The following is a 27,527-nucleotide window of genomic DNA, read 5'->3' on the forward strand; positions in this document are numbered from 1 at the left end:
CTTTCCTTTCTCCTCATCACTCATCCTTTTCTTCCTCCTCCCATTAAAAGTAAACCCTCCTCTTGCCTTCCTTCTATATAAGCAGTAAGAAGTGTTCAGTGTGTGTGCCTGTGTCGCGCTGCAGCCTGTCTGATCAACCCTCTCATGCGTGTGCGTGTTCAGACAGGTGACCTGAAGCGTTACTACACAGACCTGGAGTGTATGGCCATGGTGACGGCCGGCTTCTGCCACGATATCGACCACAGAGGCACCAACAACCTCTACCAGATGAAGTAAGAGCTACAGGGAGGGGAGACGGAGGAGGAGGGGGCTGCACCATGTTGTTTAATCAACTGAAAAGTGACAGAAACAGTCGATTCTGTCTCGCTGACCTTTACAGGGAACTCGTACACAGAGACATACCTGGTATTTCGAAATGCTGATATTTGACTTTGATTTACACCAATGATTTAATTTAGTGTTATATATTTAAATGTACATGGTGATTTATTAATATTTACTGGCAAAAGTTACTTTATAAGTATTTGGAATTGTGTAATGTAATGCAGCGATCAGTTTATTGTTAATGTGTAAATCTAGCTGCACATATTGGGATCAAAAAATAAGAAAGCAACTCCTATGACTGATGTCATGACCTGATTCTCAGTGTGTTTCAGTTACATGTCTTGAACCCGGCTCTTTAACTCCGTGTGACAGCAGCCACTCCTCATGTACAGAGTAGCTGATCTCAGCTCTTTAGGCGACGGTAACGTCACACACCGAGAACATCAATGAGCTGATATTGACCAGATCCACCTCCAGCTGCTCTGCTCCACCTGCTGATGGATGAGCTAATGAGCGCTGCCATTAGCCACTGACCGCCAGGCCGGTCCCACCCGGGGTTTAACATGCATGATTTATCGGCGTGTGTTTGCAGGTCTGGTAATCCTCTGGCGAAGCTTCATGGCTCCTCCATCTTGGAGCGGCACCATCTGGAGTTTTCAAAGACTCTGCTGAGGGATGAAGTATGTTGAGTACACACGTCAGCATTCATGTGCAGAACACCTGTGGCTAAATGTGACTATAAAAACAGTCTGTACATGACTTTGACTTTTCAGTCCTCTGTTGCTTGTTACACTCATTTAATATGCAGATGACGATGCCACCTCGTCACATTGTTACTTCAGGTGACTCTGACTCTGATTTGTGTTTCAGTCATTGAACATTTATCAGAATCTGAACCGGCGTCAGCACGAAGTCGTCATCCACCTCATGGACGTCGCCATCATCGCCACCGACTTGGCTCTTTACTTCAAGTCAGTACCAAAGCAAGCCAATTTAGTCTGTGTAAAAGGAATGACTGAAACAACCTGTTTAAAAAGAGGAAGGCAGAACATACTCCCAATAAAGAGCTGTTCATTTAGTTTGTTTGGCTTCATGCAAACATAAAAAAGGTATGATTTCAAAGGCAACTTTGACTTCTGGTGATGTGGGCAGATGTGTGTTTTTATAATACATAAACTGCGTAGACCACGTGTGTGTTCTGTGACTGAATCTTGACAGGTGCAGTCCCTGATTCAGTCTGAATCTATAGTAACGGTCTTGTGTTTTGTTTCTATGCAGAAAACGGACAATGTTCCAGAAGATTGTGGACCAGTCTAAGACGTATGAGAACTGGAACGACTGGACCAAATACATGATGCTGGAGACCACACGCAAAGAGATCGTGATGTAGGCACGCGCTGCATGAGGGCGTCGTCACCACAGCGTCACACTCATCTGTTGTGTCATGTTTCCAGGGCCATGATGATGACGGCGTGCGACCTGTCTGCCATCGCTAAGCCGTGGGAGATTCAGAGCAAGGTACGCTGCTGTGGGAGCTCTCCACGGTTCTTTTGATACTTCACAGTGATGGTTCTAAAGTGGCTCCACACTCGCTAACATCCAGCCGCTCACAATAAAGAGACACGCTCTTGCACACACACTCCTGCTGAGCCCCCGCGAGAGGGGCACCGATGATGGAGTAGGCTGCCAATGACATTTTGTCAGCGCTCCCTATTCTCTCAGAAGCATTCAGCAGTGATTCCTGCTGCTCTGGACTCACCTCACGGCCGCCTGGCAGCCTCAGGTATGCAATCCCAGCGTCCACATGCAGGCGTATAACAGCAAAAGAAAGCAGTGTCGCTGGGTGACACGCGGCTGAGGCCATTTTTACCTTCATTTGTCTGCAGCAGTAACACATGTAACACCTGCTTTAGTAACTGGAGACTATGTGGCCATAATGAAAGTAGAAACGGTTGAGCTATTACTGGTCCTTGAAATAATTCAGGAGTAAAACTATAATACTTTATGCTTACTGGGATCCGGCTTGGTATTTTATGTATTTTATGTATTATCCAGTGGGCAGGGTAATGCATCATCTAAACCACCAGCCCTCCGCACAAGCAATCCCTCACCTCCACCTCCAGGCTCCATCATCACTCTGTTTACAATTACAGTTGGTAAATAACATTAGACTGTAATTAATGCTGTGATTTATGTTTTGTCCTGTGTCTGCATTATGAGCCAGATATACAGGAGAGCAACACAAAGAATTATCACCTTGTAATTTGTTATGCTGGTTCAGGCATAAACACTTCCGAACAACTTCTGCCAATTAGCAGATTCCACCTTTTGCTGGTTTGATTCACCTTTGTCTGCACCTGGTGAGTCAGCGCCCTCCGTTTAAAGGCGTTCATCCTGGAAGCTCAGCAGTGAAGTGAAACCCTCTAGGTTCCAGTTTTGGTCCCAGGAGCTGAGGCCTCAGAGTTGTACATACAGGTCAGGGTAGTGGGGAGGATGCTTTAAACGAGTCTATTGTGGTTTTACTTTGTGATTTGAGCCGATCGGATGAGGAATCTTTTAATTTGTATGGATAAAGTCAGTTCATAGACAAACCCTGTGAAGCCTAAGCTCCACCATTCTTCATTCTTACAGATTTATTTCACTCCGTTCTGCTTCCCACACACACTTCATCCCAAACTGCCTTGATGACTAACTCATTTTAAAATGAGGTTTCTGTCCTGAATGCACAACTCGCATATTATTCATCAGATCTCAAGGCTCCTTTTTGGGTTTGTGATGGTTGAAATGCTTTTAAGATGATGTCTGAACCTGACTCCTCAGCAGTAAATAAGACGCTAGTTCATGGCAGTCACGTCTGCATATGTGGTGCAGCAGCAGCTTTACGAAGCGTGAATCTTTCTGTTCTTGGTTTCACCTGTAGGTGGCGCTGTCTGTAGCTGCAGAGTTCTGGGAGCAGGGAGACCTGGAGAGGACGGTCCTGGAGCAGCAACCCATTGTGAGGATAAAGAGAGAAAGACTGTGGCACTACCTGTTTTCTATGGTTGACCCTGACGAAGGATTAAAGCCTGAACTAATGTGAAACGTACACGAAAAGCAACTAAATGTTCATCAAACTTAGTTTAATGTGAATTATCGTTAGCTCTTTTGTGCAGAAGCTCAACATTGCTAAAATATCTGGTCTATGTGAGTAATTTAATTTTTAACTTGCAGCTGTGTGATAGTAAGGAATAGGACAGTTCCCATTAGTCTCATTTTCCACTTTGAGAAGGTTCAGGATAATTCAATTAGATTTAGTTACTTTTAGAACAATCAAATCAATTCTGGGCCTGATTTCGGATGTTGCTAAGTTTTTTTTAGCACCAGTAAAAAGAGTTCCAAGTGAGTTTGAGAGGAGGTGAGAGGGGATTTGGTGGGTGGACAGGAATCATGGGAATTAGGTCAGTACAAGCTTCACTGTACCTTAGGGCTTCAATTTAGGCAGAAGAGCTGGAATGACGAGATGAGAGAGACACGGAACAAGAGACAGAACCACAGTTAGAGGGCGAAATGAAAAGAGCGGCTGGTTCCCTGCAGCGTCGACTGCCGTGGAGGCCATTATGTGGAGCAGTGACACAGAGAGCGGCCACTACGGCCCTCACCCAGCCGCCCGCCCGCCTCCCCCGCCTCCCCCGCCTCCACCTCTCTGTCTCCCTTCGCTCAGTTTCATTCCCCTGTGTCCTTGAAACGCTCGAAGTGTGAGAAGCACCATCCCACACCCTCTCCTCACGCTCTGATTTAATGGCATGTGTGTCAGCGGGGAAAACTTAGATTTTTTTTTTATCACTTTATATTTGCTGACTTGCTGATGTCAAATAGAAACACAGGAAAAGCCTTTGCAGAGGCCACGACACTAAAGCAGTAGTTTTAGGAAATGTCCAGCCATCGTGAACCTTCCCAGCAGCTTTGTGTGTGCGGCTCATGCAGGCAGGAGCAAAGGTGATCGGATCTAAGAGCAGGTTGACCCGACGCTAACATGAGCTTACGTGGATTTGCCCTTTATTTATCGGGGGTGCGCTGACGTTTAGACTCTTGAACCCTGATGACATGTTTCCTGAATAATCCAGCAGCTTGACCTCCTTGTGTTTAGTTTAACATAGCCGATGCACATTTAAGGCTTTTCTGCTTCTTTTCAAGCCCATGATGGACAGAAATAAAGCCGACGAGCTTCCAAAGCTGCAGTGTGGCTTCATCGACTTCGTCTGCTCTTTTGTGTACAAGGTCAGTAATCACACACAAGCTCCTGTTCCCCCTAAATGAAACAAAGTCCTGCATGAAGATGTAGTAAATGACATGACACTAAGTTTAAATTCTGCAGTATCTGTGTGTTTATACTGTGGCTGTTTATTTTAGGTCGTATCTTAAGCTGCTATTGAAAGTGGTTCAGATGTATAACGTTGCATAACGTAACTACACTGTATTTAATGGGTTAGATTTGTGTTGGTTCTGCTCACTCCTGCTCCAGGAGTTTAGTCGTTTCCACGTGGAGATCACCCCCATGCTGGAGCGCCTGATGAACAACAGGAAGGAGTGGAATGCCCTGAAGGAGCAGCACGAGGCCAAAGTGGCAGCGATGGAGGCGGCCAACAAAGCCAAGGAGGAGGCAGCAGCTGCCAGACGAGGTAGGACGATGTCTGAGAGAAAGGGGCCGCAACAAAGCGCTCCTCCTCACTCCTGTCCTTCCTTCCATCCTGTTTTTCCTTCCTTCTGCAGCGAGTGCAGCCCAGTCAAATTCAAAGACTTGCAGTCTCAGCTAGAGCATCTACAATAGCAGCACGGCGCTTGCTCCACGGTGGTCCAGCCCTGGAAATCCTCAAAGGAGGTTCCTGTTGTGGTGGTGGGATTTTGAGACCTCAGCTGAAAATTTCAGTTTACTTCTGCGGCTGCATTACTTTTTTTTTCTTCTACTTTCCATCCGCACTTATTCTCGTCTGTCTCTTGACAAGTATTGGCAAACAACAATATAGAATTATGATCTGACAGCTTCAATTTAAAATGTGAGTGATTAGAACATTAGAGAGATGCTGAATTCAGCTGGACAGATGTGCCTAATAAAGTGGCCAGTGACTGTATAATGAGCTTACTGTTGCGTAGGCTGCCCTGAAAATTAAATATGGTATTTTTTTGTCTATTTTATAGATGGAATGGTTAAATCACGTTTGTTTTTAGCTTAAGCTCTTAACTATGAGTGCTTTTCATCACTACCTGGTCTCAAACTGTCAGAATGTAAAGTAAATGTGTCTTCAAATAAAAGGGCCTGTTATAAAACCTGTAGTTACTCTGCTTAGTCTACTCCATGGCTTTACAAACAGTCTTCCCACATGATCTTTAATGTTCAGGCTCGGCAGTAATGAAAATCAGTAGACATCCGACCCGTTTGTATGCAATTTGCTGATGTTAATCTGTGAATATGTGGTTCATTAGAAACACTCATACTCCAAACACTGGTGTCCGTGTGTTACTGAGCTCATTGACAGTTTAGTTTATTCAGGTTTTTCTCTCTTTAAACCATGAGATTCAGAAAAAAGCCTGTGAAGGTGTTTGTTGTTAGCACAGAGGTTTTCAGGCTGCACATCAGAATCAAGGTTGAGAAATGTGCATAGATTAGGTTACTCTATTTTCTTTATTAAATATCTACATTTTTCTGAACAACATTGAGAATTGGCAGCGACATAAATGTAAGAAACACGGATAACGGGCCGACACGCACTTGCACAAGTGCTGACACTGTAAAAATGTGCCAGCTGCACACACTAGTTAATTCCTCCACCTAGAGCCATACATAACACTGTTACAAAACACATGACGCCAGAGCAGCATAATGAAGCCTGATTACCCACAGAGCCTCAGCAGGGGGTACAACATGGGCTAAATTCATCATTCCCCACCCACGCTGTATATTATAATAATAGCACAGATGCATTATCTCAGTGTGACGTCAGCGGGCTGTGACGTAAGTCCCCATGACGTAAGTGCATGTTGGGAGCTCTACGGATTTGCCGTATACGGTTGTGATGATCGCTGGAGCTTGTAGAGCGGCTCTGACGCAGGGACGCCCCGTGACTGTTAGAGGACGGGAGCGGCAGAGCAGCAGCTGCAGTACAGCGAGCGAGCCTGCAGGACGAAGCCTCAGCCTCGTCGTGACTGCAGAGCTGCCAGCCTGCAAGCCACAGCGGGAGAGCGATGCAGGGCTATTTATAGGACAACTGTGCATGGTTCGGCTGCAGTTTCCAAGCAGAGGACGTCGCTTGACTAGTTCACTCGGGCGTTTGGTCCCAGCTTTGTGCTGGGACTAAACGACATCTCTGGCAAAAGCTTAGACAAATGGACTTATCCTACATCTACTGTGCATCACAGTAGAAGCTTCCTAAAAAACTGTAGAAGAGGAAGCTATGCAGACAAACCAATGCATAATCCGTTTTTATAGATAGAAATAGAATCAGCTAAATAACTTTAGATGAGTACAACTGCTTTATATCAGCAGCTGTGTTAATGCAGAATGTTTTAGAGAAAGGGATTTGCCCTTTGTCAAAGACAAAGAGGTTTTAGCGTAACATGAAACAATGGGACATGTGACCTCACTAGAACACATTGATTCGACCTTTTCATTATGTCGTTCCTCACCTTTCTTTAATACATGCAGAAAAACTAGCTATATCACATTAGTCCCAGCAGGTGTGACGTCTGTGGAGCCTGGATCAGTGCCTCTCATGAGAATAGTTAAGAGGCTTAAGCTAGAATTCAAACAATATCCAGCATCTGTGCAGAACTGCTTAAATGCCTCTGAAACCATTTATTAATGTACCTTTGTTAGTTTAATGTGTCTCGCTGTTTAACAGATGACCCACTACACTATCAATGTCAGTACAGTATAGTATTTGGCCAGAATAAGCCTTAGAATAGTATGTGTTGAAAAGGGTGTCATAACGTAGTACAACCTTCAAATCCCGGTTTGAGCCTGAGTTGAGAGTGAGTCTGTCTTAATTATTTGTGAGCTGTTGTTTTTTGTTAACTTCTCAGTGGTCTTTATTGATCATCAAACATTTGCATAGTGTTATTGGTTATTCCAAAAGCATGTGCTCCAGATGCTCGTGTCTCCATAATGTTTCCCAATACGTTGCCCACATGGTGTCGGATGACAGCGTGGTGTCTGCTGCACTGCAGAGCAGCTGTTTGCTGCAGTCACGACTGCCCCACAGACAGCAGCCGAGGACGGCAGGACAGGAAGAGGCTGACGGAGCCCCAGTCGTCCTCCTCCTGCTTCAACTCCGAGCTCCACGAACAGTCACCAGAGGTACGCTTCACAAATGGCCGTAATGAGATATTTAACGGATTCTAACGTTTGTTCAGACGCTGACACCATTAGTCAGAATGTTGCTGGGAGAAGCTGAGTTAATTATTCCATATCATAAGTAACTGTAATTTGAGGGTCAACTATTTATCATTCCAGTAAAACAAGTGGTGCAAACATTGCTGTTCATTAGGTTTTTATTTGTTGGAGGCAAATCAATGAATATATGTACTTTATACAGTATATGAGGAGAACGTCTCTACAGTTTCATAATGTAAACAATCTCTGAAGAGAAATGTATTCAGTTTAAAAGGAAGCCATAGTCTTCTGTTTTAAACTATTTACATGAATTAAAATATAATTTAACATCAGATACTTCCGCTTCTATGAAACTAGATTTTAACAATTCAAAAATACTGAAATGCCTTTGTCTCCACATTCTCAAGACATATTAAATCACACAAAACTCAGGATAAACACAATTTAAAGACATCCAAACTAAGTGCCATATAAATAAAAAAGACACGCAAAATAAAACCAACATATGTAAAAATATAAAATCTCACTATCAGTATTTTTGTTTTACCAAAAACTAAGTTAAAAAAGAAAAAAAAATCATTTGTGAATTTGATAGTCATTAGATGTAAATAGACAATTAAATCAATAGTAATTAAAAACAACAAAAGCATGTATGCCCTTATGTCAAAATATTCTCTTCCACCAGAAAAAAAACATCCACTCACTCACACTTAGCAGATTTTGACAGTTTGCAGTCCCTACTATTGCCTATTTGACATCACTGTTGCCATCAAGTTTGACAGGTTATCTGAACAACTGTTGATGCTGAAACGTGACAACCACTTACAGATCATACACAGAAGTGGAGTGGGGCCAGTGGTAGGGGATCGTTTGATGTGGAGCTGTCTGACAAATAAGAACCAAAGAAACAGCAGGTGACTCAGACAGACGGGGTTCCACTGGGCCGCGGAAACGCAATCTGACGCCACTGCCCAAAACGTGTCGTCTCTCAGCCGCTAGTGAGCCACAACCTGTGAAGCTGGAGTCGTCATTTTGGATTTGGTCAACTTGCCTTTCGAGGTCTATGGCTTTCTTGCCATTTCCCATTTTGCTGAAATGAAGAGTGGAAAGAAAGGTATTGCATTCTGAAGAGGGGTTTTCCCTTTGGAAGTGTTTGTTTTTTTTTTTCTTTTTGGATTCGTTGCCCATCGACCTAAAACCTAGACCAAGCGGACAGCGGCATTATGTTGAAATATGTCAACGTGTTCTCAAAACACTGAGGAGAATGGTCAACATCAACGTTTTCTATAAGAAAGTATATAATCATCTAGATATCTACACAAACACACAAATATATATTCATATATATGTATATAGCTTTTAATAATATGGCTATTAAAGGTTTTAATTACGTCAGTAATTATCTCATAATAAACCACACTGGATTGGAAAGGAGTCTGAAAGTGTAATAATAAAAGCTAGCTTCACCCCCCACCGATTGATTTTTAAGGCTTGCCATGATGACAAATGTGGTCGTTTGGTGCCATTCACCTCTGGAACAAAGGAGGCACCTCACAGGCACAACAGCAGCCACTGTAGAAATCCCAGCGCACGCGTCTACGCTCGGACGGACGTTTGCCAACAGAAACACTTAGAACCGTTTGGTCACGAGTGGGAGAAACGTGCTCGCTTCCCGTCCCCTTGTTCTGGTCGTGTTTGTTTTGCCTCAGTCCACTTTTGGTGCCGACCGGGCCGCTCCGCCCTGTCGACTGCAGCAGAATCAGTGGGATTTCTACAGTGCCCCCCTCGCATCAACTAGTGGACATTTGAACCAGCGGTTGAACCAGCGATGAGCTTTGTTTCCACAGTCACACGTGGAGCTTTGAGCCCATGCCGTCGTACAAGTGTGAAAACGTGGTGACAACGTAGTTCCAACTGCTTGGTTTGACTCAAGGGAATATTGTGAAGGTATTAAACTACTTGGGACAATATCTGTGCAAGAGTATATTAGTACGTGTTATGTGTTTACGATGCAGCCGACCACAGGTTTCCTGTAGTTTGTGAGTTTTTTGTGTTTAACAGCAGTCTACACACGGTACAGTAGCCTAATGAATCCACAGCTCAGACTGACCCACCACACTGTACATTATTACCTCAGGTTTTTCAAAGGCTGTCTTAAAGATAAGATTATTATATTGCATCTCAAATTGCTTTAAAAAACTAAATCAACATGAAGTCATTGTATAAACGGCAACAAAACAACCTTCTAGTGGTGATCTAAAGGGAAAGTTCAATCCTCCCTCTCTTTAAAAACAAATTATTAGCATTGGACGAGCCAGTGCACATTTTCCCTTAACCTCCTCCCTGTACTGAACAAACATTAACTGACTGGAACCTGCTCACGTCCTGTCTGATTAGTGATCAACTGCCACCGTTATCCAAAAAACAAACAAGAAAAACCCACAATACATTATGTTTACAATGAGGCATAGTGCTATATACACATTACATACTCATATTAGAATTTCTCATTTTTTTATATGTAAACCAGCACATTCTCTCACTTTTTAGTAGTATACATACTAAGCACAAATACTCATTCAGTTGTTCGTGATTAGTTTTTTATTTTTTGTAATTAAATTTGTTCCCTTTTTTAAAAATGTACACCTTGTTTCTCAATCAGTATGTATAGCACTAAACTGTTAGTTTTGGACGTCAGTGAGCCTGAAGACGCGTCGTCCTTCCAGGCCCCTTTTTTTTTTAAACACTGAATAAGGCGCCTTTGTACTTAGTGTGCGTTCCTAATAAAGTCAAAGGAGAATCAAGTGATGTAAACATTCAGTTTTTTGTGTGTTACCAAGTTGATTAGCTAGTGAAACGACAAGAACGAGGATCCGAAACAATTATCCGTCTAAAAAAGGAGAGTTCACGTTGAACCCACAGAGAGAGAAGTGACTGGAGGAGCAGGAAACCAGAACAACGCAGAGATGAAGGCGAGGAGGGAAGATGACCCGTCCTCCACAAACCGCAAGCGTCAGCAGTGTCCGACACGAGACAAAGACGAAACACTCAGATTCACAAGGACACACGGTCGAGACTCCAACACACGGACACGCCAACAACCATCACACAAGCGACGGACAGCGTTAAAGACAGGAAGCGCTCCCTCGCGGGCGGGAGTCCCCGTACGACACATGAACTCACCACCCGGAGGGAGCGGCTGAGGGGAGGGGGGGGGGGCGTCCAATGGGAGCGTGGCTGGATGGAGGATGGATGTGAGGTAGAGATGCTCCGCTCATACGGACCTCCCGCTTTGAACCCCATCCGCTGCCACTTCCCCGGCTGTGGGCGTGGACGCGCTCCCCCGCTTCCTGGCGGCTGCTACTGGCTGCGGCAGCGAATGTCAGTCGGCGGCTCCGCCTCCGAGCACCATGAGCTCCACAGGGCAAGCAGGACCGGGAAAGCGCGCGAGTACATTCAGATTCTGATACATTCCATTCGAACCGACCGCCGATCGGGAGAGAGAGATCCAGTGGATTCAAGTGGGCTCGGGTTTAGGGGTGTCGGCTGCCATCTTTGTCCTGCTGCTGCAACGCGGGTGTAAACGGGAACTGTGGCACTGTTTGAGTTGGGACACTTTGGGGCTGTTCTGTGGGTCGGAACCCACTGTTACACACTGGACACCAGTCAGTGTGTAACAGAGCAGAGACATAAACCAGAGCCCCCGACGGGAGAGGAGCCGAAACACGTGCAACATTCAGGTGCAGGAGTCTGAGCAGCCAGTGGCAGAGGCCGTGGGGTCGGAGGTCGGAGACGCTGAGCTCCTTACAGTGCATAGATCAAATCAAGGAAGCACTACAGTTACAAAAAAGGAACAAATGGTTGGTTTTTCATTTAAGATTTGTAAACTTTATCATCAAATGATTACGTTAATGTTTTTTGTTCTATTGTTTGTCCGTAGCACACACACGACAGATTTTAAAACAACCACAATTATTTGCTAAAACAACGCAGGGGTCGTTTCTTTTTTTCTGGTTATGCGACCGCGCTGAGCTTCATGGGGGCGGTCGCCGCCGTCCACGAAGGCACAGCTTTTCTTTACGACTTTTTACCAACAGGACAGACACGCAGACACACACACACACACACCACGAGGAGCGACGCGACGCTTTGCTACAGAGGTCCCTCACGCCTGCTCTTCCACGGCAGCGCCACCAACAGACAGGAAGCAGCGTCGTTACTGTTGTTCAGCAGAGAACTACGTTAGCGTCTACAGCTGTTGCAGCACAAGTCCTAACACCTCCGTGGTGTCTCCACGGACTCCCAGCGGTTCCTCGTTTTTACGCAGTATCCTCCGGTGAAAAGAGCTTCAAAAACAACAGGTCCTTATCTACTATTCCAATGGTAAAAATGTAAACACTTTGCAAGGGGGCCTTGCGTGGAGGTACTGAGGCCTGTGAGGGCGGAGCCGTGCAGTCGGAGGGTGCTGCTGCTGTGGACTAAGGCTGGCCAGTCTGCTGCTGGGCCGTCAGCGCTGGAGAGACATCTGGGCCTCCTTCAGCAGAGTGTCAAAGTCCAGTGCATCGTACTTGCTCTTGACGGGACCTGGACCTGCCTCGTCTGCAACACAGAGGAGCAGCACGTGACCTCATGGCAGCACTTTAAACATTCTGCCAACGGCATCGGCCGTGTCTGCGTCTTATTACCGAGGTCTATGTAGCGTTTCCTCGTCAGTCTCCTCAGACTCCCCGGCCCGTTCTGGAAAACGGTGTCCCGTTCTCTCCAGTGTCTCTGCAGCCCCGACTGGCGAATCTTTATCACCCCACAGCGCTCCCTGCAACAGGCACACACGTTAACATCCCTCCCCGTCACCTCCACAGAGCTCCGCTCGTCCACCGCGGCCTCTTACTCGTTGCAGACGATGACTTTGCAGTCCTCTGCGTTGCCGAAAACCTGAAAGCGTTTCCTCAGCATGTTCTGGGTCACGCTGCTTGGCAGGTTGTGGATGTAAAACACCTGGCAGTTGTCCTGGCAACAAGGAAACCATGGCAACAGTCAGGACAGAGGACAGTACAGAACGCTGAGAAGTGGGAGCTGAAGCAGGTGAACTAAGAGCCGAGCAGCAGCCGGAGGCCACGAGACTCTGACCCGTTAGCGCCTCATTCTGACCCGTTTGCGCCTCATTCTGACCCGTTTGCGCCTCATTCTGACCCGTTTGCGCCTCATTCTGACCCGTTAGCGTCTCATTCTGACCCGTTTGCGCCTCATTCTGACCCGTTAGCGTCTCATTCTGACCCGTTTTTGCGTCTCATTCTGACCCGTTTTTGCGTCTCATTCTGACCCGTTTTTGCGCCTCATTCTGACCCGTTTTTGCGCCTCATTCTGACCCGTTTGCGTCTCATTCTGACCCGTTTGCGTCTCATTCTGACCCGTTTTTGCGTCTCATTCTGACCCGTTTTTGCGTCTCATTCTGACCCGTTTTTGCGTCTCATTCTGACCCGTTTTTGCGTCTCATTCTGACCCGTTTTTGCGTCTCATTCTGACCCGTTCGCGCCTCATTCTGACCCGTATTTGCGTCTCATTCTGACCCGTTAGCGCCTCATTCTGACCCGTTTTTGCGCCTCATTCTGACCCGTTTTTGTGCCTCATTCTGACCCGTTTTTGCGCCTCATTCTGACCCGTTAGCGTCTCATTCTGACCCGTTTTTGCGTCTCATTCTGACCCGTTTTTGCACCTCATTCTGACCCGTTTTTGCACCTCATTCTGACCCATTTTTGCGCCTCATTCTGACCCATTTTTGCGCATTGTATCATGTAGCAGTCAAATGTGTGTCACGCTGCTGAATCTTAGTTTGAAACAGACTGTAGAGTGAATGTACCTCCTCTGACGTGGCTTTGTTCCTCTGCTCATCATCAGGACCGATCTCTGAGTTCTCACTAGAGGACAAGGAAGAAAAGAAGCCGTGAGATAAGGACACAAGGTGAAAGTCAGGAAACAGTGAAAGAAAGTTGTGCCTGCAGCAGGATCTGACTCAGGCCTTTTCTCTTAGTCCTCGCGCTGCTAACAACATGTGCAGCACGTTTGATCACCGCTCCAGGCCCCACGCTCACCTGGAGTCCGTCTTGCTGGCGGGGGAATCGGGGCACAGGTGGAGAACGGGCGACGGGGAGCGGGACGAGCACTCGGCCTCCTCCTCTGAGCTCGGGGGCGTGGCCTCCGCCTGTGGCGACGCCGTCGGAGGCGCCTGCTGCTCCGGTGCTTCCTGTGACGCCGCCTCCGCCTCCTTCCCGTCACATTCCTGATGGGAAGCTGCTGTGGGGGCGTGGCCCGCTCCCTCGGCCCCGCCCTGCACCTGCACCACGGCTCCGAGCAAGGCAGCGCTGGGCTTTTGGTTGTCTGCGAGGCTCAGAGCACAGTAGTCGTGGTCGCCGAACCTGCGCTGGGAGTCGCTGTGGCCGGTCTGGCCCATGCGCCGCAGCTGGGCGTACAGCTCCGTCTGCTCCGGCAGCTTCCGCTGGTGGTGGCCGCGGCTCAGCCAGGACGAGCTCTTGGCTGCGATGGGCTCGTTCCCTCCTCCTCCGCCGGTGCTCCCTGCTCCGGCCTTCCCGCCCTCTGCTGGCTTGAAGAGCTCATCTTCAACAGGTTTGTGAGGTGGGGTGGTGGGAGGGGTGAGACCTGAGGAGGACATACCAGTGTCAGCCTCGCTCAAACTGGGGATACTGGTTCCAGCCGGGTGAGTCAGTGAGTGGTTTACCTGCTGTTCCACACAGATCCACACTGAGCGTCTGCTCAAACGCCTTGGTGCTGTACTGGGACTCTCTGTCGGTGGAGATATGAGACAAAGGGAGATGCTGTGTCAGGTTGGAACCTGTGGCAGGTTTCACGTCAACAGAATCCGTAGCATCCGTAAAAGGACTGTGAACGCACCCCCCCATGAAAAGTGCACAGTTTCAGCTGAATTTGAATTATGCTCCTCTGTAAACGCTGCTGGCATTTCTCCGCGCGCTGCATTTCTTATCACAACAACCATATGTATTCCTCCGTCCGCTCGCCTATTCTTCTTCTGCTTTCTATTTCTGGCGGTCTGCTTCAGTTTCTCCTGTTGCCACAAAAGGCAGGAGCAGTGCCGAGCGGACTGGCCTCAGGCGGGTTTCTGCCTTCCCTGAACAGAGACGAGGGGAATTAACAATCCTTTTTTTGGGCGACTACTTTAGAAGCTTTGTCCATTCAGCTCAGAGACAGCGAGGAGCTGAAGTTCTAGTTTGGAGAGGTTCATTTGGAAGCAGTGAGGTCATCAGTTCGTCTGTGACAGATTCAAATCAGGCCTGAGGGGAAATCACTGACTTCAGCAGATTTCATGATTATTACGTCACCAGAAAGACAACGTTGTCATTTTCTTCCAGATTTAAACGTGTGGATTCTACAGTTACATCACCGGTAGCGAAGTCTTTCTGCGTGTTTACTTTAATACGCTGAGTGGATGGATGGAACTCATAAATAAACAATTGCCAGCAAATCCATAACAGTCCTAACTGGACATTAACAAGGAAGCAGCCTCATCATGTGGCTCCATTACAGTAAGTGAAGATCTGATGGGATGTGACGGAGAGAATCTCTGTTTACCTGAGTTTAAATCACAGGCAAGTTAGAAACGCTGCCGCTTAAAAACCATGTTAATTCAATGAGCAGATGCCACGAAGGAAGTTCAGCTGGAAGCCTGGGTCTGACACGTTCCCTCCTCCAGCTCCGCGCTGCACTCTACGGAGCCGGGTTTGGTTTTATGCAGAACAGGAGGTTGTGGGATATTTTATGTGTAGCTCTGAGCTGATGCATGTCTTGCCCTGAGTATGAGCCGGTAAACTGCTGCTGATGGAATGATTTGAATAAACCTCCTCCAGCTCTGGAGAAGCTACTGCACATATTTGTCTGACAGCCTGGCTGTTTTGATTGCACTTTACGCTTCCACATAAAGAAGATGAAAGAGGAATGAGAAGAAGCCCATAAAAGGACGCCTGTGCTCTCGGAAGCGCCGCACACTCGCTTCTTCAGGCGACACACTGCACAAACTGCTGCATGATGAGACGGCAGGTGGTTTAGTGAGCTACTCACCCTGTGGACTTGGGGTTGAGAGGTAGACAGAGGCAGGCGCGCTTTTCTGCAATCAGAGGACAAGGATGCTCACAATGCTTATATTTGCATCATATCCGCACTGAAAAGGAAAATCTCATTTGTTGTTATCTTTTGTAAGAAACACACTGAAACTGGGCAGAACCGGCATTTCCTCACCTCCTGCGTGACTCAGATCAGAGCTTATAAATCGTGTGGAGTCACGTTAACTGCTGTCTAAATGACACATGCGTCTAAACCTGGTGGTGGGACATGACACCGCACACGTGAGCTCCACAGGCTTCGCTCTCACCGTTGTGGCAGCAGGCTGGCGGCGCTTTGACCTCTGGCCGTCCGTGCTCTCTCTCCTTGGCCTCGCCGCCCCTCGCCCGACCCGGGCGCAGCCTCTTGGCGAAGCGGCTGGGGAAGGAGGCCAAACGCAGCGAGCGCCGCACGGAGAAGGAGCCGCCGTCCTCGGGGGCCTCCGGGCTCCGCGGACCCTCACAGCAGGAGCTCGTCCGTTCTGGGGAGCAGCAGTCTTTACTGAGCTCTGGTTTGGGCCCGGTGGCGCCGCCCGCGTTGGGGCTGTGTGAGCGGGTGTAGGGGGCGCTGTGCAGTCTGTAAGGCTTGCTCACGTCAAAGGCAGCGCTCTGCTGCAGGAGCTGCCGGAGGAGGGAGTCGGCCTTCATCTCCCTCCGCCTGGCGAACGGCAGCCTCCGGGGGGCGGCGCTGCCCGGCCCAGCGGAGCCCCCACTGGACCCGGGACTGGCCACCAGGATCACTCTGCTGTGGGAGCCGGTGCCGGGGGCCCGGGCGGCCTCGGGTCGGGCCCGAGGCCTGTGGAGGTCCTGCTCCTTGCGCTCCCAGCCCTGCTGCTTGCGTGTGGGCAGGCAGTAGGTGTGCATGTATGTGATCAGCTCCACCACCGAGCGCAGTTCTTTGTCCGAGCTGAACTGAGGCTTCGCCGGCTCGGCGGCGGCGGCGGCGGCCTCCACCTCGCTGCTGGACGACTCCTCGTCCTCCGACTCGCTGTTCTCGTCGTCGCCCTCCTCCTCCTCCTCCTCCTCCTCCTCCTCGGGGGCGGCGCCCTCGGCCTCCTGGGCGGTGGTGAGGTGGCGGTGGAGCTCGGTGCACAGGCGGCTCGCCGGACGCACGGCGCGAGGCTTCCGCTCCTGAGGGAGGTCGGTCTGAGCAGCAGAGACACACAAAGACGTCAATGCGAGCGCGTCTGGGCTGGGGATGAGTAGGAAACGAGCAAATCCTGGCTTCATGAGTGGACGTCACAATAAAACGATAACCTCAGTGAAGCAAGCGATGACAAAACTCAACACTTCACATCTGCAGCGCATTTCACCTGCAAGTGCCCTCAAAAAGCTGCTGCTCTGAGAGCGCGGGCGGCGGCAGCTTCAGCAGCAGCAGCAGCTTCAGCAGCAGCAGCAGCAGCAGCAGCAGCTTCAGCAGCAGCTTCAGCTTCAGCAGCAGCTTCAGCTTCAGCAGCAGCTTCAGCTTCAGCTTCAGCTTCAGCAGCAGCAGCAGCAGCAGCAGCAGCAGCTTCAGCTTCAGCAGCTTCAGCAGCTTCAGCAGCTTCAGCTTCAGCAGCAGCTTCAGCAGCAGCAGCAGCAGCTTCAGCAGCTTCAGCTTCAGCAGCAGCAGCTTCAGCTTCAGCAGCTTCAGCTTCAGCAGCAGCTTCAGCTTTAGCAGCTTCAGCTTCAGCAGCAGCAGCTTCAGCTCAGCAGCAGCTTCAGCAGCAGCAGCAGCAGCTTCAGCAGCAGCAGCAGCAGCAGCAGCAGCAGCAGCAGCAGCAGCAGCAGCAGCAGCAGCTTCAGCAGCAGCTCTCAGCAGCAGCTTCAGCAGCAGCTTCAGCAGCAGGCAGCTTCAGCAGCAGCTTCAGCAGCAGCTTCAGCAGCTTCAGCAGCAGCTTCAGCAGCTTCAGCAGCTTCAGCAGCAGCAGCTTCAGCAGCAGCAGCAGCAGCTTCAGCAGCAGCAGCAGCAGCAGCAGCAGCAGCAGCAGTCACAGCAGCAGCTACTGTACGCGTCTGCTCCAACCAAACATCTGACGTCTGCCAGCATGAAGGAAGGAGCTGGAACCAGTGTGTTCGGTCCATGAAGCCTTTCAGGAGCAAAAAACTGTGCTGATGTCATTTGCTGGACATTGGTCCAAGAAAGGCATGTTGGAGCAGGGACACTAATGTGAAGCATTAACACCACAGGCTCCATCACAAGCTGCTGTCACTGAAAGGCTTTTTAAGGCCAGATGACGTGCTTTCAGTCCATTTTATGCTTTGTCAGCATTTCCCTCATGTCAGCTGCTCATGTGCTGTCTACAATTAATGTGCATGTTCATTCTGCCGTCTCAGCGGAAACTGTTTCTTTAGGTGCGAAGCAGCTTGAGAGCTGGTACTGGACACACACATACTCGGCCCGTTTGTTCCAACTTTGCTTTAAAGACAGTCGACATTTTGAGAACACGTCAGGACAGACTCGTCTTCTGCTGCAACACGTTATACTTTTTCTTGTGTGGACTGTTGCAGTTGTTCACATTTAACTTCCACTCTGACACTGCACTGCAGACACCTGTTTGAAGCGGCCGACCGCCGTCCCTGCATTGGTGCTGAATTACTTCTGCTTTAAGTCACTGACTGAGTGGAAGTGATTTGGGAAAAATCCAATTTCGTTATCTCTGCAGCCTCCAGGAGACGCAGGGAGCGAAGCGTTAACCAGGCAAACAGACGCGTGTCTGTGACGGCAGAACAGACGCCTCAGACACGCTTTTATTGTATTAATCACTGAGGGAGCTTGTTCTCGCTGCTGCAAACAGACAGACCTGCTCCTCGTGCTCACCTTGACCAGAGGTCTCACTGGCCGTAGATGGAGGCTTCTGTTGCTATAGCGATGGCCCTCTTTGAGCGCATCAACGCCCGTGGGCACGTTAGGAGGAGTCAACAGCAGCTTCTTGAGCTGGAAGAAGAAAAAGGGAGAAGAGGACACGGGTTAGACGCGACCCGACCGTCTGAAAGTCAGCGGTAAAAAAACAAAAAAAGGGGATTTAATGTTGGGACAGTTTCTCTGTGAACCGGATAAAGAGGAGCGACGAGGATCCCTCCCTTCATCACGCATTAAAAACATTTTTGCATATTATTTCAACAGCATCTTAAAGCTTTGTATGAGTGACGTGCAGCCGAAGCCACGAGGTTCTGATATGGAGCATTTACTCCCCATGAAGGAGCTGGACTCCTCCCACCTCTGCTCCATCCTTTCTTCCCACCACCTGTCTTTACAGGCTCCCTCCTTGCATCCTTTAATGCCCGTTCCTCTCCCTGCTTCTGTTTTGCAGCCTCTCCTCTCTTTGACCTGCTGCACCCATGTTCATGTAAACCTCTGTACGTCATCTCCCCCCTTCCACCCCCCGGCCCCTTCCCTGTGTATTACCTTTCAGATGGGCATTAACACAACAGCTCCTCATTGCCACCATCCTTCCATTGCTTTATTTCATCTGTCTCTTCATCCATTCATTCCCCAGGCTTTATGACAGGGCTATCAGCTGATATAAATCAGCTTAGGTAGAAAATCCCCCACTAAGCTGCGCAGCGTTTGCTCCAGAGGAAAATGATGTGGAAAATACAGATGTGATAGTAGAGAGGATGGGAGCAGAATGATAAACCAGGGTTTCCAAAATAAACTAGAGTGAAGGCTGATGCAGGGAGTCGGCTTAAGGCAGCTGTACTGGAGTCTGATCAGATAACTGGGCAGAATTCTAGCAAACAATGCTAATTACAAAATAAAAGTAAAGCGGTTTTACAGTAATAAGAACCATTGAGACTCAGACTTCTGCAGCTGTGGCTCATGAGGACTGTAGTTTTTAGCAGTAGGCAATAAACATGATGTCGGACATTAAAGCACGTCCCTATTAAGTAAGACACCGATCACCTGCTGTAAATGTAATCATCCACTGATGGACACTTACAGGCTGCTCCACCTCCAGCTCATCTCTTTATGGGCACCTACAGGACGCAGCACCTCGATACCATTCAGTCATTTTAAGTTGGCAGAAATGTGCATTTGAAGCAACAGTGAATGAGTCATAAATCACCTGAAGCCTTTAAAGCCTGGTTATTGTTCCCAGGCAAAAAGCTGCTGCTGATTGTCTGGAGTTCATATTTAACGGCCTCAGCGGTGCCACCCGGCAGAGCTGGCTGTAACCACAGAATACTATCTGGGTCAAATGGCTGAACGGGACGACTGCCCGCATGGCTAATGGGGCCACCGTGGGGCTTTGTGGACGAGCCAAGTTGGCTCACAGCATGTGATGGTGCTCCTCTCAGAGCCCCATTCAGCAAAGTGAAGAGGAAACTGGAGGTTTGTGTCTGTGAAACGCTGCAGCAGCTTCCAGGCCCCTCAAACGCTCCATTCAGCATTCAGAACACATCTGCATCATGTGCTTTCCTTTACAGGAGCCCCTCACGGTGTTACAGATATGTGAGCTCAACGTCCCACTTCACAAATGTAACCAACCTCTACATACGTGTATGACCGTATGTGCACAAATCATTAGTAGATTTGAAAACGCAGACGCACGCTCCTGAGTGGTCGCCTGCAGCGCCACTTCCCACCAGTAGAGGACGCCCTCGCTCCCAGGGCTGAACGCAGATGATGGTAATCATGTGACAGTAAACCACTCCAGTGATGGAAACAGGGTGAAACACATCTGGCTGCTTCAGAGTAAACGGCGTAATGACATTAAAGCAGGCTTTTCCCCGAGTGGACGTGAATGTCACGCTGCTATTTTTGCCTTTGAGAGTGTGTTTGCACTGGAAGCCAGGCTGCAGCCTGATGTGATTCATGTTCAGCCAAATTAAATATTCTGCTTTCTGTCGCTGGAACTACAGGGAGCGTCACAGTGACCCAGTGAGTTAAACCTTTATGGTCAATCACGTGGTTAAAACTGTGTCACGACAGTTCCGGGGGAAATGTTATAGGGGCAACAGTGCAGGTAGAGCAGTACTACTGCAGAACTACTGCAGTAGTAAATAGTGAGCGTGTCCCTGAACGCCTCACGTCCGGCTGTGCGTTAGCATGACAGGGCTGGTGCTGTTGAGCTGGGACCCGACCAGAGACTCGCTCGTCGTGTGACCTTTGCCAAAAGAGCAGAACATTTTTAGATGGAGCTGATCGAGCGGCTTCACTCTGAGCTCCCTGTTATCAGGACGTCTCCGAGGTGAAACAAGGGCAGGGCGCTCATGCGTGGGGCCACAGTGTTGTGTAAAACAACAGTGGAGCCGACGGCATCAGGTGGCCGGACCGCTCATTATCTCTGACCCGGTGTTTTGGACTCAACAAAACGTGAGCTGCAGGGCCGGAGGCTGTGAACCGGTTCTGTGTGGCTGCGTCCTGTCTGCTGTTGCCATGACAGCGCAGAGGAAGCATGTTACACTTTAATTACACAGGCCGGGTTGCAAGCGATGCGCTGACAGAAAGCGACCAGAACAGGCTGTGAAGCACCGACTTCACCGACGTGGCCTCCAGAGGGAGACTATCACATTATCACCATCAGGATGGAGCTGGGCTCCACCGGGGCCCCGGTTGGAGGCCCCTGAAGAGGCCCCAACCTCATTATGTGGTGCCTTTGTCACATCAGGTTGTTACGATAGAATCGTTTACATTTGCATCAGCCGTAGTTTAGACTGTTTGAGCCCTGATGCTCACAGCTGATGCTCCTGGAACTCAAACCAACACATCTCCACTGACATCGCTCAGTTTGGTGTGTAATTGCAAATAGGAACTTATTCAGCCATCTGCCGTGACTCACGGCGGCTCAACAATAGTATCTTTGTCGGCTGCCGCTAAATCAGAGCGACCGGGAAAAGGCAGGCGCAGCCCCACGCGGTGGGAAACAGGATTCAAATTAAGCCAGTTGCCAGATTCATCTTGACAAGTGCAATGAGGCCACATTACAGAAGCAATCATATGTTGTTTATTGCAATGAAATCACTTCCTGCTTCAATTAAGCTGCAGAAAAACGTCCACAACGTCCACTGTAGGGAAACAGAGACGTGTGCTGTGTGTGTGTGGGAATGGGGGAATTCTTAGAAGTGTGAATCAGGAAACGACAGAGGGGCCCAGAGAGAGAGAGAGAGAGAGAGAGAGAGAGAGAGAGGCATCCAGCAGCACTGTGTGAAAGGACGAGCAGCGACTGGAGGAACAAACAACAACACAGACCGACCACGTGTTGGACGGACTCATGGAAGCAGATCCCAAACTGGAAGATCTGTGAACTTCACTGGAAGGTCTGGGCACGTGTTGTTACTATTAAACGTCCCACACGGGAGACGTCCTTGTGTTAACTGTAATCTACAGACAATTTCAGTGGTTCTAATAAAACATTTATTAAATGATATAAAAACAACATAACATTTAAAGGCAACAAAGCAGCTCAGAGGTCTTTTGACTATAGGTTCTTACTGATCCATCAGCCCAGAGCCGATGCAGCGGTCTGAACCTGTTTACGGCGCCTGTGTGGCTCCTGCTGCGTCTCTGAGCACGTGTGATCGCTCTCACACAGGACAGGCCTGGATCAAAGGCGGCCGCGAGCCGCTGTGCAGGCAGACTTTGAACCGCGCGGGCCGACAAGGGGAACATCAAGGTTCGTGAACGCAGCACAGATTAGGACGGGGGGGGGCATGGGAATGCTGAGGCACGGGGGCGAAGCCGTTTGAAGCCGTAATAAAGCCTCACTTCAACCGCTTTTGGAGCTGAGAGACACTTTTGATTTTGAGGCACTAGCAAAAAGAGAACACGAGCGTTTAAGGTGGGAACACGGGTTCAGGCGTGTGTTACACAGTGAGGCCAGTGCTGCTGCTGTGTCTTACTAGTGATGGGTCCTCGGCCTCGGCCCCCCGGGACGGGCTCAGGTCCTCGTGGCTCAGAGGAAGTCCGTCCTCGTCCTCCTCGTCGTGGTCCAGCTCCTCCTCCAGCGCGGGGAAGACGGAGAGCCCGCCCACCTCGGCGTCCACCATGCCGTCCAGGCTGTCGCTCAGCGCCGCCAGCAGAGCCGCATTCTCCTCCTCTATCTGAGGAGAGACCACAAACGGGCCTGGTAGTTAGCACCGTAAAACACAGCGCATGGAGGCGGAGTCACAGTCATCGTGTCACCAGTCATAGCTTTCTACACATTTATATATTCAGCCTGGAAACAGAGTAAATCTGATGGAAGCTCCGTGTCAGGGTTCAATCAGTCGCTCCAGACTGATGTTCCAGGACCACGTTACTGGATTTAGCCTCAGAGTCCTGTGAGAGTCGAGCCGTTACTCCCTGAAACTCAATTCTGAAAAAAGCTGAGCAAATTTGAAGTATCTAAGCTCATGTTTGTAGAAGCGTGCAGTCCAGTCCTGCGTTCTCCATCATCTGCTCTGAGAGCAGTGATAGCGGTGCTACAGGAAGCTCCATTCACCTGCCTCCTGCTTTTATCAAACCGCTCCATCGTTACCGGCTGCCAAACATTTATTATTACACTCTGGACGTCTCTCTCTTTAACGGCGCAGTTTAGATTTGGAGATTCTACAGGAAGTCGGTAGAAGAATCTGAGCTACTGTACATTACATCAGATTATTAGACAGGTTCATGGAGAATTCATCACCAGAGTCGTTTGTTTGAAGCTTCTATTTCATGTCCATTATTATATTCCCTGAACAAAACAAACATTTTCTTGTCAGTGTTTGACACCTTATCATCTTCTCGCTGTTATAATGTATAATTATCCCAACCTCTCTGACTCTCCGAGGTGAAATCAAGGCAGATCCATCCCGTCCATCACGAGATCCGAAGCTAATATTGAGCTTAAATAAGATGCATATTGACAGACTCCACAGGGACGCGGTGGCTTCATCCATCAGCTTATCACTCTATTCATTACGGCTGTTTCGAACAGAACGCCTCCCGTGTTACTCTGATCAATACAACATTGGCTGAAATATAATGCAGCAAGGAAATGGAAGCTGGTGGGTGGCATCAACATGGGAAAGTCTAATAGAGGTGATGCAGTATGAGAATCTACAGGGTGGGAGAGCTGCTGGAGCAGACGTCAGTTAGAATTAATATGGTCTGAGACTGATGTGAAGCACCTGGACCTGCTGCTGCACAATAATAAAACACAGCTTCTCAATCAGACCACAGCCATGAAGGAGGTGAATCCTGTGGGACGAGCAGCAGCTCCGTGGTGACGCGTCTGGTTGTTCTGCGTCTGTTTGTCCTGAGATGTCGAGTGCATTGAAACGTTTTGTGCTGACAACAGGAAGACGGAAAAGCCACTCAGACGTCGGCTAATGGAGAGTCAACGAGAATGAAGGCTGGAGCGCCTGCGTCTCCCCATCAGGCCTTGATTTAAGCCGCTCCTGCTGCCAGGTCGTCTCACACAGCTCAGTCCTATTTTTACCAATGGGACGAGGAGCTGGAAACCAGTAGGAGATCAACGCCAGACTGGTCTCTGCATTCTGCCTGCTAGAAGCACGGAGCTGCTTCACATCAGAGCAGGGGGATCGTGTGAAGGGTGACCGACTCGCCCCCACATCTGTCTGATCAAACCCTGCAGCCCGTGCTTCATCTGTGCAACATGTTTCCACGAACAGTGTAATGAGAAATAAAAGGTTCACACAAAGCAAAGCGGCTCCATCTCACTGTAACTTGAACCCAAGTCTGTTTCAACGGCTGCAACCTCATCACGTCACAAAGGACCTACAAACGTTTATTGAATTTCTCAGGCGCATCCTTGGATTCTGTTACTGCTTGGTGAACTCCTCCTCATCATCATCATCATCAACTACACTGCGTTGGTGCCGTCTCACCTCGAAGAGCTCGTCTGCTGTGCTGTAGTGAACGGAGGCCGGCGACGCGTCCACCGGCTGCTCGTTGCACCACTGGAGCTCGCTGAGACAGTTGACGCTGTCGAAGTCACTGGTGTCCAGCTGGGAGAGGTCGATGTCCGGGAAGTCGGCGTCCAAGCGGTCCGAACACACCTCCTCCTCCCCATACTGAGGATGGAAAAAGAGGGAAAGGTCGTGTTAGTCAAACATCCAGACGAAAGCAAAATTCCCGGGCGATTTGTTCTTTGGAGACGCAACAGAACAGCATGTGGCGCTGTGCAAAGCGTGACCCCTCCAAACGGGGGTTCGGAGCCCAGCTGGAGGGGTCCGGGTTCCAACAGGACAACACGGAACCGCTGCACGGGAACTGAGGTGGCTCCAGCGATCAGACGGCTCCGATCAGGACTGTGGAGGTTGAGCTCCCGTTGGGCCGCGCTGCGTTCACTGTACGTTATCAGTCACACTCGTCAACAGCTACTCATTACACATAATGAGACTCCGCGTTAGAGGCCAACACTGAAACCAATAGAGGCGTGTTCCCAGGACCAGGCCCACACGTCCCCACGGCTCACAGCAAAGACCACCGTGACCCGGAGGTCTTCAGGTGTTAGTTCCCCTTCGCCGGCTGAAGCGTGTCAGTCAGAGGAATGAGCTGCTGAGCTGCAAAACAAGCTAACAACTAGTTCAGATCATTTGAGGAGAGTCTGAGTGGAGAATGGACCCGTATGAACCCCGTTCACAAGGCTTCAACTATCCTGAACGTTTAGAGGATCCGCTCTGTCTTGAAAACTCCCCCCAAAAGCTGTTGGACCTCATCCACAAAGCCCTAAAACCCGATAAAAAACACTAAAGAAGTCCCACAGAATGCGAGCAGTGGTCAAAGCTGCTCCAGAACATTCTGAACCGGCTAAGAGTTATTACAGGTGTCACTAGAACACAATGAAGCCCCTTTAAGTTCCCTATAAAAGGCCAAGCCGTCTGCAAGGACACCCTGCAGTCACAACACAGCAGCGGCGGCGGCAGGAAGAGTGCGTACGTGACTCAGGCTGAAGGGAAACAACGCGGTCTCGTGGGTGAGGTTTAGGCGGGAGGAAAGACTGAAGGGAGGGAGGAAGAAGAATGAGGAAGAGCTGAGACGCGGATGCAGCACGTTCTCACCAGGAATAAAAGTATCAGAGCAGGAAAACAGATCAATGTGCTATTGTATGTATGAGACCCCCCCCCCACGGACACAAATGCACGCATGCGCACACACACACACACACACACACACGCACGGACACACGCACGGACACACACACACACACACACGCACGGACACACGCACGGACACACACACACACACACACACACACACACACACACACACACACACACACACACACACACACACTCTCGCTTCCTCCTCCAGACAGAGCAGACCAGTTAAACCGCCCAACTGAAGCAAACGGACGCTTTCGCTTCTATCAGGTTTCCTCAGCTCTAATCTTTCCTCTGCAACCGTCTGTCAGACGCCGCTCGTTTCAACCTTCAGGCCGACGCGTCTTAAGACGCTCCTCTCCTCCATCGAGACCAAGCATCAGACAACTGCTTCACCAAAGCAGCTCTGCGCATGTGATTCAGTCCTAACCATCATAAATCGTCTCCGCTTCTCTTCCATCTCTGCACTTATTGTCGGTTTTAAACTGACTTTTTTGTGCTTATCTTGCTTTTCATCGTTGCGACACTGGGACTAGGACGAAGCTAACCGCTGCCCCCTCTGCTCTACAGCTACTCACACACAACAACATCCACCGCCCAGAAAACCACATCCATCTCCACTGCTTTAATTTCATGTAATTATGATTGCAGCTCATAGATCTTTGATCTGTGAACTCATACAACCACATGAAATTGTTCCAGCACTGACTCAGTGTGTGTTTATTTGGGTCAAGGAGTAACAGAACACGAGCTGATATCGTTTACGCTTTAAATGACAGAGCAGACAAGATCAAAGGGAGGAGAGACGAAGCGGAGGGTGGAGGAGAAGACGCGTGAGGAGGACGTGAGAGAAGGGGGGAGTGGGGGGGGGGATGCTGGAGGACAGAGGTGGATGCAGGTGGGAGCTGGAGGGGAGGAGGAGGGGAAAGATGGAGCACACAGGCGGATGTGGGTCAGAAGGGAGCGGGTGATGAAGTGAGGGGAGCAGCAGTGACCTCGTACAGAGACAAACACCATCCTCCCCCTCTGGAAGGTGAAGCAGGTGCGTCTCCACCTGTGTGTTAGTTTTCATCCCCCTCCACCACCGGTCCTCTCATTATTCCCCCCCCCCCCCCGGGTTCCAGTCCTTCACCCCTCAACCCTTTCCTTCCTCTGGTGCCTCACAGCTTTCTCTCTTTTCTGTCCTCCTGCCCTTCGTCGTTTCCATGTGTGTGAACCCATCGGGTACTAACTCACTATAGGAGCAGATGGTTCAGCATTTACTCCTTCTCCTCCTTCATCTGCTCCTCTCTCCTTCTGTCCTTCTCCTTCACTCCTCTCTCTCTCCTCCTCTGAGGACAAGCGGATTGATTTCCTTGTTTCCATTCAGGCTCTCTCTCTCCTGTCATGTCTCCTCCTATACTTCCTTTACTCTAACAGTTGTCAATCAATACAAACATCCTTGAGCACAACGTAAACAACACACACACACACACACACACACACACACACACACACGCAAACAGGAGACAACTGCAACAGAAAACCAACAAAGTGCACACCCTTAAACTCCGCCACTACGCTGTGTGAGCCCCATCACGTCCGTGCACAGGCCCAACGCCTCTCTCTGTAAACGTGTCCGCGGCTCATTCCCAGCGCTGCACGCGCTGCACAACGATGGAGCTCCAGGCAGAAGCTCATCGTGGGTCAGAGACGCC

General features: G+C 49.4%; 2 protein-coding genes across 6 annotated transcripts in view; one reads left to right on the plus strand and one right to left on the minus strand.

The window, feature by feature from the left end:
* LOC114864656 (rod cGMP-specific 3',5'-cyclic phosphodiesterase subunit alpha-like) overlaps positions 1-8,509 on the plus strand; it is a 17,999-nt gene extending 9,490 nt beyond the window's left edge. For 4 of the 5 annotated variants that reach the window (XM_055512602.1, XM_055512603.1, XM_055512604.1 and 1 more), the window contains 9 exons: positions 163-272; positions 917-1,004; positions 1,195-1,295; positions 1,603-1,710; positions 1,779-1,842; positions 3,245-3,319; positions 4,498-4,581; positions 4,826-4,982; positions 7,503-8,509. In XM_055512602.1, the coding sequence (XP_055368577.1) occupies positions 163-272; positions 917-1,004; positions 1,195-1,295; positions 1,603-1,710; positions 1,779-1,842; positions 3,245-3,319; positions 4,498-4,581; positions 4,826-4,982; positions 7,503-7,699 (984 nt within the window). In that variant the 3' untranslated portion in view covers positions 7,700-8,509. Of the gene's footprint in view, positions 1-162; positions 273-916; positions 1,005-1,194; positions 1,296-1,602; positions 1,711-1,778; positions 1,843-3,244; positions 3,320-4,497; positions 4,582-4,825; positions 4,983-5,073; positions 5,632-7,502 lie in introns of those variants that run through there. The other variant, XM_029165572.3, reaches the window with a different exon arrangement.
* Positions 8,510-10,270: 1,761 nt separating this feature from the next.
* Positions 10,271-25,397, minus strand: LOC114864660 (peroxisome proliferator-activated receptor gamma coactivator 1-beta-like). Its single transcript, XM_029165580.3, has 11 exons — positions 24,613-25,397; positions 22,642-22,842; positions 18,617-18,733; positions 16,089-16,962; positions 15,779-15,824; positions 14,424-14,488; positions 13,780-14,344; positions 13,548-13,605; positions 12,579-12,697; positions 12,376-12,503; positions 10,271-12,289 (listed from the first exon to the last, which is right to left on the minus strand). The coding sequence occupies exons 2-11, from the start codon at positions 22,786-22,788 to the stop codon at positions 12,198-12,200; spliced, it is 2,211 nt and encodes a 736-aa protein (XP_029021413.1). The 5' UTR covers positions 22,789-22,842; positions 24,613-25,397; the 3' UTR covers positions 10,271-12,197.
* Between the last annotated feature and the right edge of the window lie 2,130 nt (positions 25,398-27,527).

This window comes from Betta splendens, chromosome 10, assembly GCF_900634795.4.
Source record: "Betta splendens chromosome 10, fBetSpl5.4, whole genome shotgun sequence".
In the NCBI taxonomy this organism is placed as follows: domain Eukaryota; kingdom Metazoa; phylum Chordata; class Actinopteri; order Anabantiformes; family Osphronemidae; genus Betta; species Betta splendens.

Coding starts and splice junctions, on each gene's coding strand:
- LOC114864660 (XM_029165580.3), bottom strand. CDS start 22,788: ATGGTGGACGCCGAGGTGGGCGGGCTCTCCGTCTTCCCCGCGCTGGAG. Junction 14,345..14,423: donor GGATCTGTGTGGAACAGCAG/GTAAACCACTCA, acceptor TGTCCTCCTCAG/GTCTCACCCCTCCCACCACC. Junction 12,290..12,375: donor GAAACGCTACATAGACCTCG/GTAATAAGACGC, acceptor TCTGTGTTGCAG/ACGAGGCAGGTCCAGGTCCC.